The sequence below is a fragment of the Melanerpes formicivorus genome, unplaced genomic scaffold (assembly GCF_026170545.1).
Source record: "Melanerpes formicivorus ecotype bairdi unplaced genomic scaffold, bMelFor1.0.p_v2 SCAF_83, whole genome shotgun sequence".
Lineage (NCBI taxonomy): Eukaryota > Metazoa > Chordata > Aves > Piciformes > Picidae > Melanerpes > Melanerpes formicivorus.
Genome location: NW_027142435.1, coordinates 2,200,412 through 2,215,287, shown reverse-complemented (window position 1 = coordinate 2,215,287; position 14,876 = coordinate 2,200,412). Strand labels below are relative to the sequence as shown.

The 14,876-nt window shown below is 56.6% G+C and overlaps 1 protein-coding gene across 1 annotated transcript in view; it reads left to right on the top strand.

The window, feature by feature from the left end:
• MUC16 (mucin 16, cell surface associated) overlaps positions 1–14,876 on the top strand; it is a 42,155-nt gene that overhangs the window by 9,793 nt on the left and 17,486 nt on the right. The window contains exons 2-28 of the mRNA XM_068164791.1: positions 3,163–7,964; positions 8,061–8,128; positions 8,325–8,497; positions 8,614–8,640; positions 8,876–9,018; positions 9,115–9,182; positions 9,386–9,558; positions 9,675–9,701; positions 9,917–10,059; positions 10,156–10,223; positions 10,429–10,601; positions 10,718–10,744; positions 10,968–11,110; positions 11,216–11,283; positions 11,487–11,659; positions 11,776–11,802; positions 12,018–12,160; positions 12,266–12,333; positions 12,536–12,708; positions 12,825–12,851; positions 13,075–13,217; positions 13,323–13,390; positions 13,594–13,766; positions 13,883–13,909; positions 14,145–14,287; positions 14,384–14,451; positions 14,649–14,821. Coding sequence (XP_068020892.1) covers positions 3,163–7,964; positions 8,061–8,128; positions 8,325–8,497; positions 8,614–8,640; positions 8,876–9,018; positions 9,115–9,182; positions 9,386–9,558; positions 9,675–9,701; positions 9,917–10,059; positions 10,156–10,223; positions 10,429–10,601; positions 10,718–10,744; positions 10,968–11,110; positions 11,216–11,283; positions 11,487–11,659; positions 11,776–11,802; positions 12,018–12,160; positions 12,266–12,333; positions 12,536–12,708; positions 12,825–12,851; positions 13,075–13,217; positions 13,323–13,390; positions 13,594–13,766; positions 13,883–13,909; positions 14,145–14,287; positions 14,384–14,451; positions 14,649–14,821 — 7,509 coding nt within the window. The remainder of the gene's footprint in view (positions 1–3,162; positions 7,965–8,060; positions 8,129–8,324; positions 8,498–8,613; positions 8,641–8,875; positions 9,019–9,114; positions 9,183–9,385; positions 9,559–9,674; positions 9,702–9,916; positions 10,060–10,155; positions 10,224–10,428; positions 10,602–10,717; positions 10,745–10,967; positions 11,111–11,215; positions 11,284–11,486; positions 11,660–11,775; positions 11,803–12,017; positions 12,161–12,265; positions 12,334–12,535; positions 12,709–12,824; positions 12,852–13,074; positions 13,218–13,322; positions 13,391–13,593; positions 13,767–13,882; positions 13,910–14,144; positions 14,288–14,383; positions 14,452–14,648; positions 14,822–14,876) is intronic.

Sequence of the window (14,876 nt, the reverse complement as noted above, 5' to 3'; positions counted from 1 at the left end):
GCTCCACCACAGCCATGGAGACAACAGCAGCTCCCAGCACCAGCCCTGAAGTCATCTCCTCTGCTCCACACACAACCACAGCTCTGACTACAACCTTTACTTCTACTCTCAGCACTTCCATAGCTTTGACCACCTGTATGCCAACCTCTGCTCTGGCCACAACCTCCAGCTCCACTGCTCCAGGCACAACAGTCCTGGAGGAATCCACTGCTGCAAGCTCAACTGTGATGGAGACCTCCAGCACTGCTGCCATGACCTCTTCTGCTCCTCAGGCTACAGCTGCAGCCTCTTCCACTCTAGAGCAGAAGTCTGTTCTTCAAACCACCACACTGAAGGACACAACAGCAGCTCCCAGCACCAGCCCTGCAGACAGCTCCTCCTCTGCTCCTCATGCAAGCACAGCTCTGACCACCATTGCTACTGCTCCTCTCAGCACTGCTCCTACACTGACCACCTCTATGCCGACCTCTACTCTGGCCTCAGCCTCCAGCTCCACTGCTGCAGTCACATCAACCCTTGAGGGCTCCACTGCTGCAAGCTCAACTGTGATGGAGACCTCCAGCACTGCTGCCATGACCTCTTCTGCTCCTCACACTACAGCTGCAGCCTCTTCCACTCTAGAGCAGAAGTCTGTTCTTCAAACCACCACACTGAAGGACACAACAGCAGCTCCCAGCACCAGCCCTGCAGACAGCTCCTCCTCTGCTCCTCATGCAAGCACAGCTCTGACCACCATTGCTACTGCTCCTCTCAGCACTGCTCCTACACTGACCACCTCTATGCCGACCTCTACTCTGGCCTCAGCCTCCAGCTCCACTGCTGCAGTCACACCAACCCTTGAGGGCTCCACTGCTGCAAGCTCAACTGTGATGGAGACCTCCAGCACTGCTGCCATGACCTCTTCTGCTCCTCAGGCTACAGCTGCAGCCTCTTCCACTCTAGAGCAGAAGTCTGTTCTTCAAACCACCACACTGAAGGACACAACAGCAGCTCCCAGCACCAGCCCTGCAGACAGCTCCTCCTCTGCTCCTCATGCAAGCACAGCTCTGACCACCATTGCTACTGCTCCTCTCAGCACTGCTCCTACACTGACCACCTCTATGCCGACCTCTACTCTGGCCTCAGCCTCCAGCTCCACTGCTGCAGTCACACCAACCCTTGAGGGCTCCACTGCTGCAAGCTCAACTGTGATGGAGACCTCCAGCACTGCTGCCATGACCTCTTCTGCTCCTCACACTACAGCTGCAGCCTCTTCCACTCTAGAGCAGAAGTCTGTTCTTCAAACCACCACACTGAAGGACACAACAGCAGCTCCCAGCACCAGCCCTGCAGACAGCTCCTCCTCTGCTCCTCATGCAAGCACAGCTCTGACCACCACCTTCCCTCCTACCCTCAGCACTTCCATGGCTGTGACCACATCTACCCCAACCTCTACTCTGGCCACAACCTCCAGCTCCACTGCTCCAGGCACATCAGCCCTGCAGGTCACCACTGCTGCAAGCTCCACTGTGATGAAGACCTCCAGCACTGCTGCCATGACCTCTTCTGCTCCTCAGGCTACAGCTGCAGCCTCTTCCTCTGCTCCACAAACCTCTACTGCTGAGGCAACCTCTACTCTTGTCTCCACCACAGCAGCAGTGTCCACTTTTGAAGCTGTGGCAACCTCTGCAGGCACTCACAGCTCCTCTGCAACTTCTACTGCAGCTCTTGACAGCTCCCTACTAAAGGACACCACAGCAGCTCCCAGCAGCAGCCCTGCAGAGAGCTCCTCCTCTGCTCCACACTCAAGCACTGCTCCTGCAACCACATCAACTCTTCCTCTGAGCACTACTGAGAGACTGACCACATCTACCCCAACCTCTGCTCTGGCCTCAACCTTCACCTCCACTGCTCCACGCACAACAGTCCTGGAGGTCACCTCTGCTGTAACCATGATGGAGACCTCCAGCACTTCTGCCATGACCTCTTCTGCTCCTCAGGCTACAGCTGCAGCCTCTTCCTCTGCTCCACAACCCTCTGCTGCTCAGACAACCTCCACTCTTGTCTCCACTACAGCAGCAGTGTCCTCTTCACAAACAGTAGCAATCACTTCACTCTCTCCCAGCACCTCAGGAACATCTACTGCAGCTCCTGGCTCCACCACAGCCATGGAGACAACAGCAGCTCCCAGCAGCAGCGCTGCAGACAGCTCCTCCTCTCCTCCACATGCAAGCACAGCTCTGACCACCACCTTCATTCCTACCCTCAGCACTTCCATAGCTTTGACCACCTCTATGCCAACCCCTGCTCTGGCCACAACCTCCAGCTCCACTGCTCCAGGCACATCAGCCCTGCAGGTCACCACTGCTGCAAGCTCAACTGTGATGGAGACCTCCAGCACTGCTGCCATGACCTCTTCTGCTCCTCACACAACAGCTGCAGCCTCTTCCACTCTAGAGCAGAAGTCTGTTCTTCAAACCACCACACTGAAGGACACAACAGCAGCTCCCAGCACCAGCCCTGCAGGCAGCTCCTCCTCTGCTCCTCATGCAAGCACAGCTCTGACCACCATTGCTACTGCTCCTCTCAGCACTGCTCCTACACTGACCACCTCTATGCCAACCTCTACTCCGGCCTCAGCCTCAAGCTCCACTGCTGCAGGCACATCAACCCTTGAGGGCTCCACTGCTGCAAGCTCAACTGTGATGGAGACCTCCAGCACTGCTGCCATGACCTCTTCTGCTCCTCACACTACAGCTGCAGCCTCTTCCTCTGCACCACAACCCTCTGCTGCTCAGACAGCCTCCACTCTTGTGTCCATGACATCTAATATCTCCTCTTCAGCATCTGCAACATCTGCAGTCCCTCCCAGCTCGTCTGGAATATCTACTGCAGCTCCTGGCTCCACCACAGCCATGGACACCACAGCAGCTCCCAGCAGCAGCCCTGCAGAGAGCTCCTCCTCTGCTCCACACTCAAGCACTGCTCCTGCAACCACATCAACTCTTCCTCTGAGCACTACTGAGAGACTGACCACATCTACCCCGACCTCTACTCTGGCCACAACCTCCAGCTCCACTGCTCCAGGCACAACAGTCCTGGAGGTCAGCACTGCTGCAAGCTCAACTGTGATGGAGACCTCCAGCACTGCTGCCATGACCTCTTCTGCTCCTCACACTACAGCTGCAGCCTCTTCCACTGCACAACAGAAGTTTGCTCTCCAGACAACCTCCACAGTGCCCTCAATCACCACACAAGAGTCCACCTCAGGAGGTGCAACATCCACTGCAGTCACTCCCAGCTCAGCTGCAACATCTACAGAAGCTCTTGGCACCACCTCAGCCATGGAGACATCAGCTCCCTCCACCAGTGTAGCAGAAACCTCCTCCTCTGCTCCTCATGCAAGCACAGCTCTGACCACCACCTTCACTCCTACCCTCAGCACTTCCATGGCTGTAACCAGAGCCTTCACCTCCACTGCTCCATCAACATCATCCCTTGAGGACACCTCTGCTACAAGCTCAAAAGCAGAAGAAATCTCCAGCACTGCTGCCATGACCTCTTCTGCTCCTCACACTACAGCTGCAGCCTCTTCCTCTGCTCCACAAACCTCTGCTGCTCAGACAACCTCCACTCTTGTCTCCACCACAGCAGCAGTGTCCTCTTCACAACCTGTAGCAATCACTTCACTCTCTCCCAGCACCTCAGGAACATCTACTGCAGCTCCTGGCTCCACCACAGCCATGGAGACAACAGCAGCTCCCAGCAGCAGCCCTGGAGACAGCTCCTCCTCTGCTCCTCATGCAAGCACAGCTCTGACCACCACCTTCACTCCTACCCTCAGCACTTCCATGGCTGTGAGCACATCTACACCAACCTCTACTCTGGCCACAACCTCCAGCTCCACTGCTCCAGGCACATCAGGCCTTGAGAGCTCCACTGCTTCAAGCTCAACTGTGATGGAGACCTCCAGCACTGCTGCCATGACCTCTTCTGCTCCTCACACTGCTGCAGCCTCTTCCTCTGCACCACAAACCTCTGCTGCTCAGACAACCTCCACTCTTGTGTCCATTACATCTAAATTCTTCTCTTCAACATCGGCAACATCTTCTGCAGTCCCTCCCAGCTCATCTGGGATATCTACTGCAGCTCCTGGCTCCACCACAGCCATGGACACCACAGCAGCTCCCAGCAGCAGCCCTGCAGAGAGCTCCTCCTCTGCTCCACACTCAAGCACTGCTCCTGCAACCACATCAACTCTTCCTCTGAGCACTACTGAGAGACTGACCACATCTACCCCAACCTCTACTATGGCCTCAGTGTCCACCTCCACTGCTCCAGGCACAACAACCCTTCAGGCCACCTCTGCTGTAACCATGCTGGAGACCTCCAGCACTGCTGCCATGACCTCTTCTGCTCCTCACACTACAGCTGCAGCCTCTTCCACTCTAGAGCAGAAGTCTGTTCTTCAAACCACCACACTGAAGGACACAACAGCAGCTCCCAGCACCAGCCCTGCAGACAGCTCCTCCTCTGCTCCTCATGCAAGCACAGCTCTGACCACCATTGCTACTGCTCCTCTCAGCACTGCTGCAACACTGACCACCTCTATGCCGACCTCTACTCTGGCCTCAGCCTCCAGCTCCACTGCTCCAGGCACATCAACCCTTGAGGGCTCCACTGCTGCAAGCTCAACTGTGATGGAGACCTCCAGCACTGCTGCCATGACCTCTTCTGCTCCTCAGGCTACAGCTGCAGCCTCTTCCACTGCACAACAGAAGTTTGCTCTCCAGACAACCTCTACAATTCCCTCAACCACCACACAAGAGTCCACCTCAGGAGGTGCAACATCCACTGCAGTCACTCCCAGCTCAGCTGCAACATCTACAGAAGCTCTTGGCACCACCTCAGCCATGGAGACATCAGCTCCCTCCACCAGTGTAGCAGAAACCTCCTCCTCTGCTCCTCATGCAAGCACAGCTCTGACCACCACCTTCACTCCTACCCTCAGCACTTCTATAGATTTGAGCACCTCTATGCCAACCTCTACTGTGGCCACAATCTACACCTCCAGTGCTCCAGGCACATCAGCCCTTAAGGGCTCCACTGCTGCAAGCTCAACTGTGATGGAGACCTCCAGCACTGCTGCCATGACCTCTTCTGCTCCTCAGGCTACAGCTGCAGCCTCTTCCTCTGCTCCACAAACCTCTGCTGCTCAGACAACCTCCACTCTTGTCTCCACCACAGCAGCAGTGTCCTCTTCACAAACTGTAGCAATCACTTCACTCTCTCCCAGCACCTCAGGAACATCTACTGCAGCTCCTGGCTCCACCACAGCCATGGAGACAACAGCAGCTCCCAGCTCCAGCCCTGCAGACAGCTCCTCCTCTCCCCCCCATGCAAGCACAGCTCTGACCACCACCTTCCCTCCTACCCTCAGCACTTCCATGGCTGTGAGCACATCTACCCCAACCTCTACTCTGGCCACAACCTCCAGCTCCACAGCTCCAGGCACATCAGCCCTTGAGTTCACCTCTGCTGTAACCATGCTGGAGACCTCCAGCAGTGCTGCCATGACCTCTTCTGCTCCTCAGGCTACAGCTGCAGCCTCTTCCACTGCACAACCGAAGTTTGCTCTCCAGACAACCTCCACAATTTCCTCAACCCCCACACAAGAGTCCACCTCAGGAGGTGCAACATCCACTGCAGTCCCTCCCAGCTCAGCTGCAACATCTACAGAAGCTCTTGGCACCACCTCAGCCATGGAGACATCAGCTCCCTCCACCAGTGTAGCAGAAACCTCCTCCTCTGCTCCTCATGCAAGCACAGCTCTGACCACCATTGCTACTGCTCCTCTCAGCACTGCTCCAACACTGACCACCTCTATGCCAACCTCTACTCTGACCTCAGCCTCCAGCTCCACTGCTCCAGGCACATCAACACTTGAGGGCTCCACTGCTGCAAGCTCAACTGTGATGGAGACCTCCAGCACTGCTGCCATGACCTCTTCTGCTCCTCACACTACCACCACCTTTACTCCTGCTCTGAGCACTTCCATGGCTGTGACAACCTCCATGCAAACCTCTCCTCTCACCACAACCTCCACCTCCACTGCTCCAGGCACATCAGCCTTTCAGGCCACCACTTCTGCAAGCTCTACAACAGCAGAAGCCTCCAGCACTGCTGCCATGACCTCTTCTGCTCCTCAGGCTACAGCTGCTGCCTCTTCCTCTGCACCACAAACCTCTGCTGCTCAGACAGCCTCCACTCTTGTCTCAACCACAGCAGCAGTGTCCCCTTCACAAACTGTAGCAATCACTTCACTCTCTCCCAGCACCTCAGGAACATCTACTGCAGCTCCTGGCTCCACTACAGCCATGGAGACAACAGCAGCTCCCAGCTCCAGCCCTGCAGTCATCTCCTCTGCTCCACACACAACCACAGCTCTGACTACCACCTTTACTCCTACTCTCAGCACTTCCATAGCTTTGACCACCTCTATGCCAACCTCTGCTCTGGCCACAACCTTCACCTCCACTGCTCCAGGCACATCAGCCCTGCAGGTCACCACTGCTGCAAGCTCCACTGTGATGGAGACCTCCAGCACTGCTGCCATGACCTCTTCTGCTCCTCAGGCTACAGCTGCAGCCTCTTCCTCTGCACCACAAACCTCTGCTGCTCAGACAACCTCCACTCTTGTCTCCACCACAGCAGCAGTGTCCTCTTCAGAAACTGTAGCAATCACTTCACTCTCTCCCAGCAGCTCAGCAACACCTACTGCAGCTCCTGGCTCCACCACAGCCATGGAGACAACAGCAGCTGCCAGCAGCAGCGCAGCAGGAACCTCCTCCACTGCTCCTCATGCAAGCACAGCTCTGACCACCACCTTCACTCCTACCCTCAGCTCTTCCATGCCTCTGACCACATCTATCCCAACCTCTACTTTGGCCTTAGTATACACCTCCACTGCTCCAGGCACATCAGCCCTTGAGGCCACCACTGGGGTAACCATGATGGAGACCTCCAGCAGTGCTGCCATGACCTCTTCTGCTCCTCACACTACAGCTGCAGCCTCTTCCACTGCACAACAGAAGTTTGCTCTCCAGACAACCTCTACAATTCCCTCAACCACCACACAAGAGTCCACCTCAGGAGGTGCAACATCCACTGCAGTCACTCCCAGCTCAGCTGCAACATCTACAGAAGCTCTTGGAAGCACATGGGTGTCCACAGCCATGGACACTACACTAGGTCCCTCTAGCACAGCAGAAACCTCCTCCTCTGCTCCACACTCAAGCACAGATCTGACTACCACCCTTACTACTACTCTCAGCACTTCGACAGCTTTGACCACCTCTATGCCATCCTCTACTCTGGCCACAACCTCCAGCTCGTCTGCTCCAGGCACATCAACCCTTGTGGTCAGCACTGCTGTAAGCCAAAGTCTGAATGAGACCTCCAGCACTGCTGCCATGACAACTTCTGCTCCTCAGAGCGCAGCCAAGACCTCCTCTGCAGTACAAACCACTACTACTGTCAGAACCTCCACAAGAGACTCCAGCACAGCAGAAATGTCCACTTCAGAATCTTTAAGGACCACTGCAGTCACTCTCAGCCCATCAGGAACATCTCCTGCAGCTCCTGTCATCACCACACCAAAGGAGGCATCAGCACCGCCCAGCAGCAGCCCTGCAGCCACTTCCGCCTCTGCGGCACAGACACAATCACCAACACCTACCAACTCTACTCCTGCCCTGGGTAGCTTTCCAGCTGTGACTGCAGCTACTCCCACCTATACTCTGGCCACAAGCTTTCCCTCTCCTGTTGCAGTCACCACAACCCTTGCTAGCCACCCAACAACGAAAGCTGCACCCCTCGAGCGTTTCACCATCAACTTCACCACCACCAATCTCCCCTACAACTCTGACCTGGACAATCCTGACTCAGCTAAGTTCAGCAGCACACAGAGAGTGATGAACACCTTGGTAAGCACAGGAATTCAGATGCTGCATGGCCTCAGATATCTGGAGTCTTGCATGGATGTGGTCAGAACCTAACTGTGGAACCTCTCTCCTGGGCAGCTCGAGCGGCTCCTGAAGAAGAGCAGCATTGGCCCCGAACTGCTGCGCTGTGAAACCACAGCCTTCAGGTATGGGTTGTGCCCTGCTGCCCCTTGGTGGTTTGGTCACTAGATGAGGTCTCATTGAGCTTCTTCTCTCTTATGACCCAGATGAGAGGCAGAGCTTGGCTCCCTGTGCCCAGAGAGCTGCCCCAGCCCCAGGGCCTGGGCTTGCAGCCAGCGGGCGCAGAGCAGTGGTGCTCAGGCACGGTGCTGTCTTTTGCAGGCCAAGGAGGCAAGGGGCCGGGACGGGGGTGGACGCCGTCTGCACCTACAGGAAGGAGCCCTCTGGCCTGCCCTTGGACAGGGTGGGGCTGTACCACGAAGTCAGCAACAAGACCAAGGGCATCACTCAGCTGGGCCCCTACAGCCTGGACAGGGACAGCCTCTATGTCAATGGTGACCTTTGCTCCTCTCCCTGACTCCTCTGCTGGTCTGAGGCTGCAATTCATAGTCCTTGAACCATCTTCTAGCCCAGCTCCAGCTCATCACCTTCTCTCTCTGTCTCTTCCCAGGTTACAACGGGCAGCCAGTATTGACCAGTGAGTACCGTGGAGGGGTGGGCAGGGCTGAGGGGGCTACAAATATCTCCTGAAGTGGCATATCCCAGGGAGGCTCAGCTGCTCTCCAGGGCTCATGATCCTTGAGAGCAGCAGTAATCCCTACAGCCTTCATTTTTGGGATGGGGGCAGGCAGCTTATTTCAGCATTTAGAGATCTTGAAGCATAACAGCCTGGCCCTTTTCAAGTGGTCACTCTCCATCTGTGCCTCCTGCAGCTCCCAGCCACCCAACAACGACAGCTGCAGCCCTCGAGCGTTTCACCATCAACTTCACCACCACCAATCTCCCCTACAACTCTGACCTGGACAATCCTGACTCAGCTAAGTTCAGCAGCACTCAGAGAGTCATGAACACCTTGGTAAGCACAGGAATTCAGATGCTGCATGGCCTCAGAGATCTGGAGGAGTGCAGGGATGTGGTCAGAGCCTAACTGTGGAACCTCTCTCCTGGGCAGCTCGAGCGGCTCCTGAAGAAGAGCAGCATTGGCCCCGAACTGCTGCGCTGTGAAACCACAGCCTTCAGGTATGGGTTGTGCCCTGCTGTCCCCTTGCTGGTTTGGTCACCAGATGAGGGCACATTGACCTTCTGCTCTCTTATGACCCAGATGAGAGGCAGAGCTTGGCTCCCTGTGCCCAGAGAGCTGCCCCAGCCCCAGCCCCAGGGCCTGGGCTTGCAGCCAGCGGGCGCAGAGCAGTGGTGCTCAGGCACGGTGCTGTCTTTTGCAGGCCAAGGAGGCAAGGGGCCGGGACGGGGGTGGACGCCGTCTGCACCTACAGGAAGGAGCCCTCTGGCCTGCCCTTGGACAGGGTGGGGCTGTACCACGAAGTCAGCAACAGGACCAAGGGCATCACTCAGCTGGGCCCCTACAGCCTGGACAGGGACAGCCTCTATGTCAATGGTGACCTTTGCTCCTCTCCCTGACTCCTCTGCTGGCCCATAGCAGCATTCCTCAGTCATTGAACCGTCCCTAAACCAGGCTCCAGCTCATTATTTTTTCTCTCTCTCTCTTCCCAGGTTACAACGAGCAGCCAGTCCTGACCAGTGAGTACCTTAGAAAGCTGCAAATGTTTTGTTTTGGGAGCTTCTCCAGGCTGGGGCTGGTAGGGTCCAGGGCTCATGATCTCTGGGAGGAGAAGGAAACCTGTTGGCCTTCTACATGGGGATGGTGTCTGCCAGTATATCTCAGCTTTTGGACCTCTTAAAGCATAACACCCTGGCCCTTCTAAAGTGATTCTCTCTTTCTGTGCCTCCTGCAGCTCCCAGCCACCCAACAACGACAGCTGCAGCCCTCGAGCGTTTCACCATCAACTTCACCACCACCAATCTCCCCTACAACTCTGACCTGGACAATCCTGACTCAGCTAAGTTCAGCAGCACTCAGAGAGTCATGAACACATTGGTAAGCCTAGCAATTGAGATGCTGCATGGTCTCAGATATCTGGAGTCATGCAGGGATGTGGTCAGAGCCTAACTGTGGAACCTCTCTCCTGGGCAGCTCGAGCGGCTCCTGAAGAAGAGCAGCATTGGCCCCGAACTGCTGCGCTGTGAAACCACAGCCTTCAGGTATGGGTTGTGCCCTGCTGTCCCCTTGGTGGCTCAGTCACCAGATGAGGGCTCATTGACCTTCTGCTCTCTTTCCATATTGACTAAAGAGGCAGGGCTTGGCTCCCTGTGCCCAGAGAGCTGCCCCAGCCCCAGCCCCAGGGCCTGGGCTTGCAGCCAGCGGGCGCAGAGCAGTGGTGCTCAGGCACGGTGCTGTCTTTTGCAGGCCAAGGAGGCAAGGGGCCGGGACGGGGGTGGACGCCGTCTGCACCTACAGGAAGGAGCCCTCTGGCCTGCCCTTGGACAGGGTGGGGCTGTACCACGAAGTCAGCAACAAGACCAAGGGCATCACTCAGCTGGGCCCCTACAGCCTGGACAGGGACAGCCTCTATGTCAATGGTGACCTTCGCTCCTCTCCCTGACTCCTCTGCTGGCCCATAGCAGTGTTCCTCACTACTAGAACCGTCCCTAAACCAGGCTCCAGCTCATTATTTTTTCTCTCTCTCTCTTCCCAGGTTACAATGAGCAGCCAGTCCTGACCAGTGAGTACCTTAGAAAGCTGCAAATGTTTTGTTTTGGGGGCTTCTCCAGGAAGGGGCTGGTGGTGTCCAGGGCTCATGATCTCTGGGAGACCATGGGCTCATGACCTCTGGAAAACTGATGGCCTTCTACATTGGGGATGGAGTCTGCTAGCAGGTCTCTGCATTTATGCATCTTGATTTCTGGGTTTTGCATGTGATCACTCTCCATCTGTGCCTCCTGCAGCTCCCAGCCACCCAACAACGACAGCTGCAGCCCTCGAGCGTTTCACCATCAACTTCACCACCACCAATCTCCCCTACAACTCTGACCTGCACAATCCTGACTCAGCTAAGTTCAGCAGCACACAGAGAGTCATGAATACCTTGGTAAGCAGACCAGTGCCCAGCAACTAAGATGTTGCATGAATGAGAGGTCTGGAGGAGTGCAGGGATGTGGTCAGAGCCTAACTGTGGAACCTCTCTCCTGGGCAGCTCGAGCGGCTCCTGAAGAAGAGCAGCATTGGCCCCGAACTGCTGCGCTGTGAAACCACAGCCTTCAGGTATGGGTTGTGCCCTGCTGTCCCCTTGGTGGTTTGGTCACCAGATGAGGGCACATTGAGCTTCTGCTCTCTTATGACCCAGATGAGAGGCAGAGCTTGGCTCCCTGTGCCCAGAGAGCTGCCCCAGCCCCAGCCCCAGGGCCTGGGCTTGCAGCCAGCGGGCGCAGAGCAGTGGTGCTCAGGCACGGTGCTGTCTTTTGCAGGCCAAGGAGGCAAGGGGCCGGGACGGGGGTGGACGCCGTCTGCACCTACAGGAAGGAGCCCTCTGGCCTGCCCTTGGACAGGGTGGGGCTGTACCACGAAGTCAGCAACAGGACCAAGGGCATCACTCAGCTGGGCCCCTACAGCCTGGACAGGGACAGCCTCTATGTCAATGGTGACCTTTGCTCCTCTCCCTGACTCCTCTGCTGGCCCATAGCAGCATTCCTCAGTCATTGAACCGTCCCTAAACCAGGCTCCAGCTCATTATTTTTTCTCTCTCTCTCTTCCCAGGTTACAATGAGCAGCCAGTCCTGACCAGTGAGTACCTTAGAAAGCTGCAAATGTTTTGTTTTGGGAGCTTCTCCAGGCTGGGGCTGGTGGTGTCCAGGGCTCATGATCTCTGGAAGGAGAAGGAAACCTGTTGGCCTTCTACATGGGGATGGTGTCTGCCAGTAGATCTCAGCTTTTGGACCTCTTAAAGCATAACACCCTGGCCCTTCTAAAGTGATTCTCTCTTTCTGTGCCTCCTGCAGCTCCCAGCCACCCAACAACGACAGCTGCAGCCCTCGAGCGTTTCACCATCAACTTCACCACCACCAATCTCCCCTACAACTCTGACCTGGACAATCCTGACTCAGCTAAGTTCAGCAGCACTCAGAGAGTCATGAACACCTTGGTAAGCAGACCAGTGCCCAGCAACTAAGATGTTGCATGAATGAGAGGTCTGGAGGAGTGCAGGGATGTGGTCAGAGCCTAACTGTGGAACCTCTCTCCTGGGCAGCTCGAGCGGCTCCTGAAGAAGAGCAGCATTGGCCCCGAACTGCTGCGCTGTGAAACCACAGCCTTCAGGTATGGGTTGTGCCCTGCTGCCCCTTGGTGGTTTGGTCACCAGATGAGGTCTCATTGAGCTTCTTCTCTCTTATGACCCCGATGAGAGGCAGAGCTTGGCTCCCTGTGCCCAGAGAGCTGCCCCAGCCCCAGCCCCAGGGCCTGGGCTTGCAGCCAGCGGGCGCAGAGCAGTGGTGCTCAGGCACGGTGCTGTCTTTTGCAGGCCAAGGAGGCAAGGGGCCGGGACGGGGGTGGACGCCGTCTGCACCTACAGGAAGGAGCCCTCTGGCCTGCCCTTGGACAGGGTGGGACTGTACCACGAAGTCAGCAACAGGACCAAGGGCATCACTCAGCTGGGCCCCTACAGCCTGGACAGGGACAGCCTCTATGTCAATGGTGACCTTCGCTCCTCTCCCTGACTCCTCTGCTGGCCCATAGCAGTGTTCCTCACTACTAGAACCGTCCCTAATTCAGGCTCCAGCTCATTATTTTTTCTCTCTCTCTCTTCCCAGGTTACAATGAGCAGCCAGTCCTGACCAGTGAGTACCTTAGAAAGCTGCAAATGTTTTGTTTTGGGGGCTTCTCCAGGAAGGGGCTGGTGGTGTCCAGGGCTCATGATCTCTGGGAGACCATGGGCTCATGACCTCTGGAAAACTGATGGCCTTCTACATTGGGGATGGGGTCTGCTAGCAGGTCTCTGCATTTATGCATCTTGATTTCTGGGTTTTGCATGTGATCACTCTCCATCTGTGCCTCCTGCAGCTCCCAGCCACCCAACAACGACAGCTGCAGCCCTCGAGCGTTTCACCATCAACTTCACCACCACCAATCTCCCCTACAACTCTGACCTGGACAATCCTGACTCAGCTAAGTTCAGCAGCACTCAGAGAGTCATGAATACCTTGGTAAGCAGACCAGTGCCCAGCAACTAAGATGTTGCATGAATGAGAGGTCTGGAGGAGTGCAGGGATGTGGTCAGAGCCTAACTGTGGAACCTCTCTCCTGGGCAGCTCGAGCGGCTCCTGAAGAAGAGCAGCATTGGCCCCGAACTGCTGCGCTGTGAAACCACAGCCTTCAGGTATGGGTTGTGCCCTGCTGTCCCCTTGGTGGTTTGGTCACCAGATGAGGGCACATTGAGCTTCTGCTCTCTTATGACCCAGATGAGAGGCAGAGCTTGGCTCCCTGTGCCCAGAGAGCTGCCCCAGCCCCAGCCCCAGGGCCTGGGCTTGCAGCCAGCGGGCGCAGAGCAGTGGTGCTCAGGCACGGTGCTGTCTTTTGCAGGCCAAGGAGGCAAGGGGCCGGGACGGGGGTGGACGCCGTCTGCACCTACAGGAAGGAGCCCTCTGGCCTGCCCTTGGACAGGGTGGGGCTGTACCACGAAGTCAGCAACAGGACCAAGGGCATCACTCAGCTGGGCCCCTACAGCCTGGACAGGGACAGCCTCTATGTCAATGGTGACCTTTGCTCCTCTCCCTGACTGATCTGCTGGTCTGAGGCTGCCATTCATAGTCCTTGAACCATCTTCTAGCCCAACTCCAGCTCATCACCTTCTCTCTCTGTCTCTTCCCAGGTTACAATGAGCAGCCAGTATTGACCAGTGAGTACAATGGAGGGGTGGGCAGGGCTGAGGGGGCTACAAATATCTCCTGAAGTGGCATATCCCAGGGAGGCTCAGCTGCTCTCCAGGGCTCATGATCCTTGAGGGCAGCAGTAATCCCTACAGCCTTCATTTTTGGGATGGGGGCAGGCAGCTTATCTCAGCATTTAGATATCTTGAAGCATAACAGCCTGGCCCTTTTCAAGTGGTCAATCTCCATCTGTGCCTCCTGCAGCTCCCAGCCACCCAACAACGACAGCTGCAGCCCTCGAGCGTTTCACCATCAACTTCACCACCACCAATCTCCCCTACAACTCTGACCTGGACAATCCTGACTCAGCTAAGTTCAGCAGCACTCAGAGAGTCATGAACACCTTGGTAAGCCTAGCAATTGAGATGCTGCATGGCCTCAGAGATCTGGAGGAGTGCAGGGATGTGGTCAGAGCCTAACTGTGGAACCTCTCTCCTGGGCAGCTCGAGCGGCTCCTGAAGAAGAGCAGCATTGGCCCCGAACTGCTGCGCTGTGAAACCACAGCCTTCAGGTATGGGTTGTGCCCTGCTGTCCCCTTGCTGGTTTGGTCACCAGATGAGGGCACATTGACCTTCTGCTCTCTTATGACCCAGATGAGAGGCAGGGCTTGGCTCCCTGTGCCCAGAGAGCTGCCCCAGCCCCAGGGCCTGGGCTTGCAGCCAGCGGGCGCAGAGCAGTGGTGCTCAGGCACGGTGCTGTCTTTTGCAGGCCAAGGAGGCAAGGGGCCGGGACGGGGGTGGACGCCGTCTGCACCTACAGGAAGGAGCCCTCTGGCCTGCCCTTGGACAGGGTGGGGCTGTACCACGAAGTCAGCAACAAGACCAAGGGCATCACTCAGCTGGGCCCCTACAGCCTGGACAGGGACAGCCTCTATGTCAATGGTGACCTTCGCTCCTCTCCCTGACTCCTCTGCTGGCCCATAGCAGTGTTCCTCAC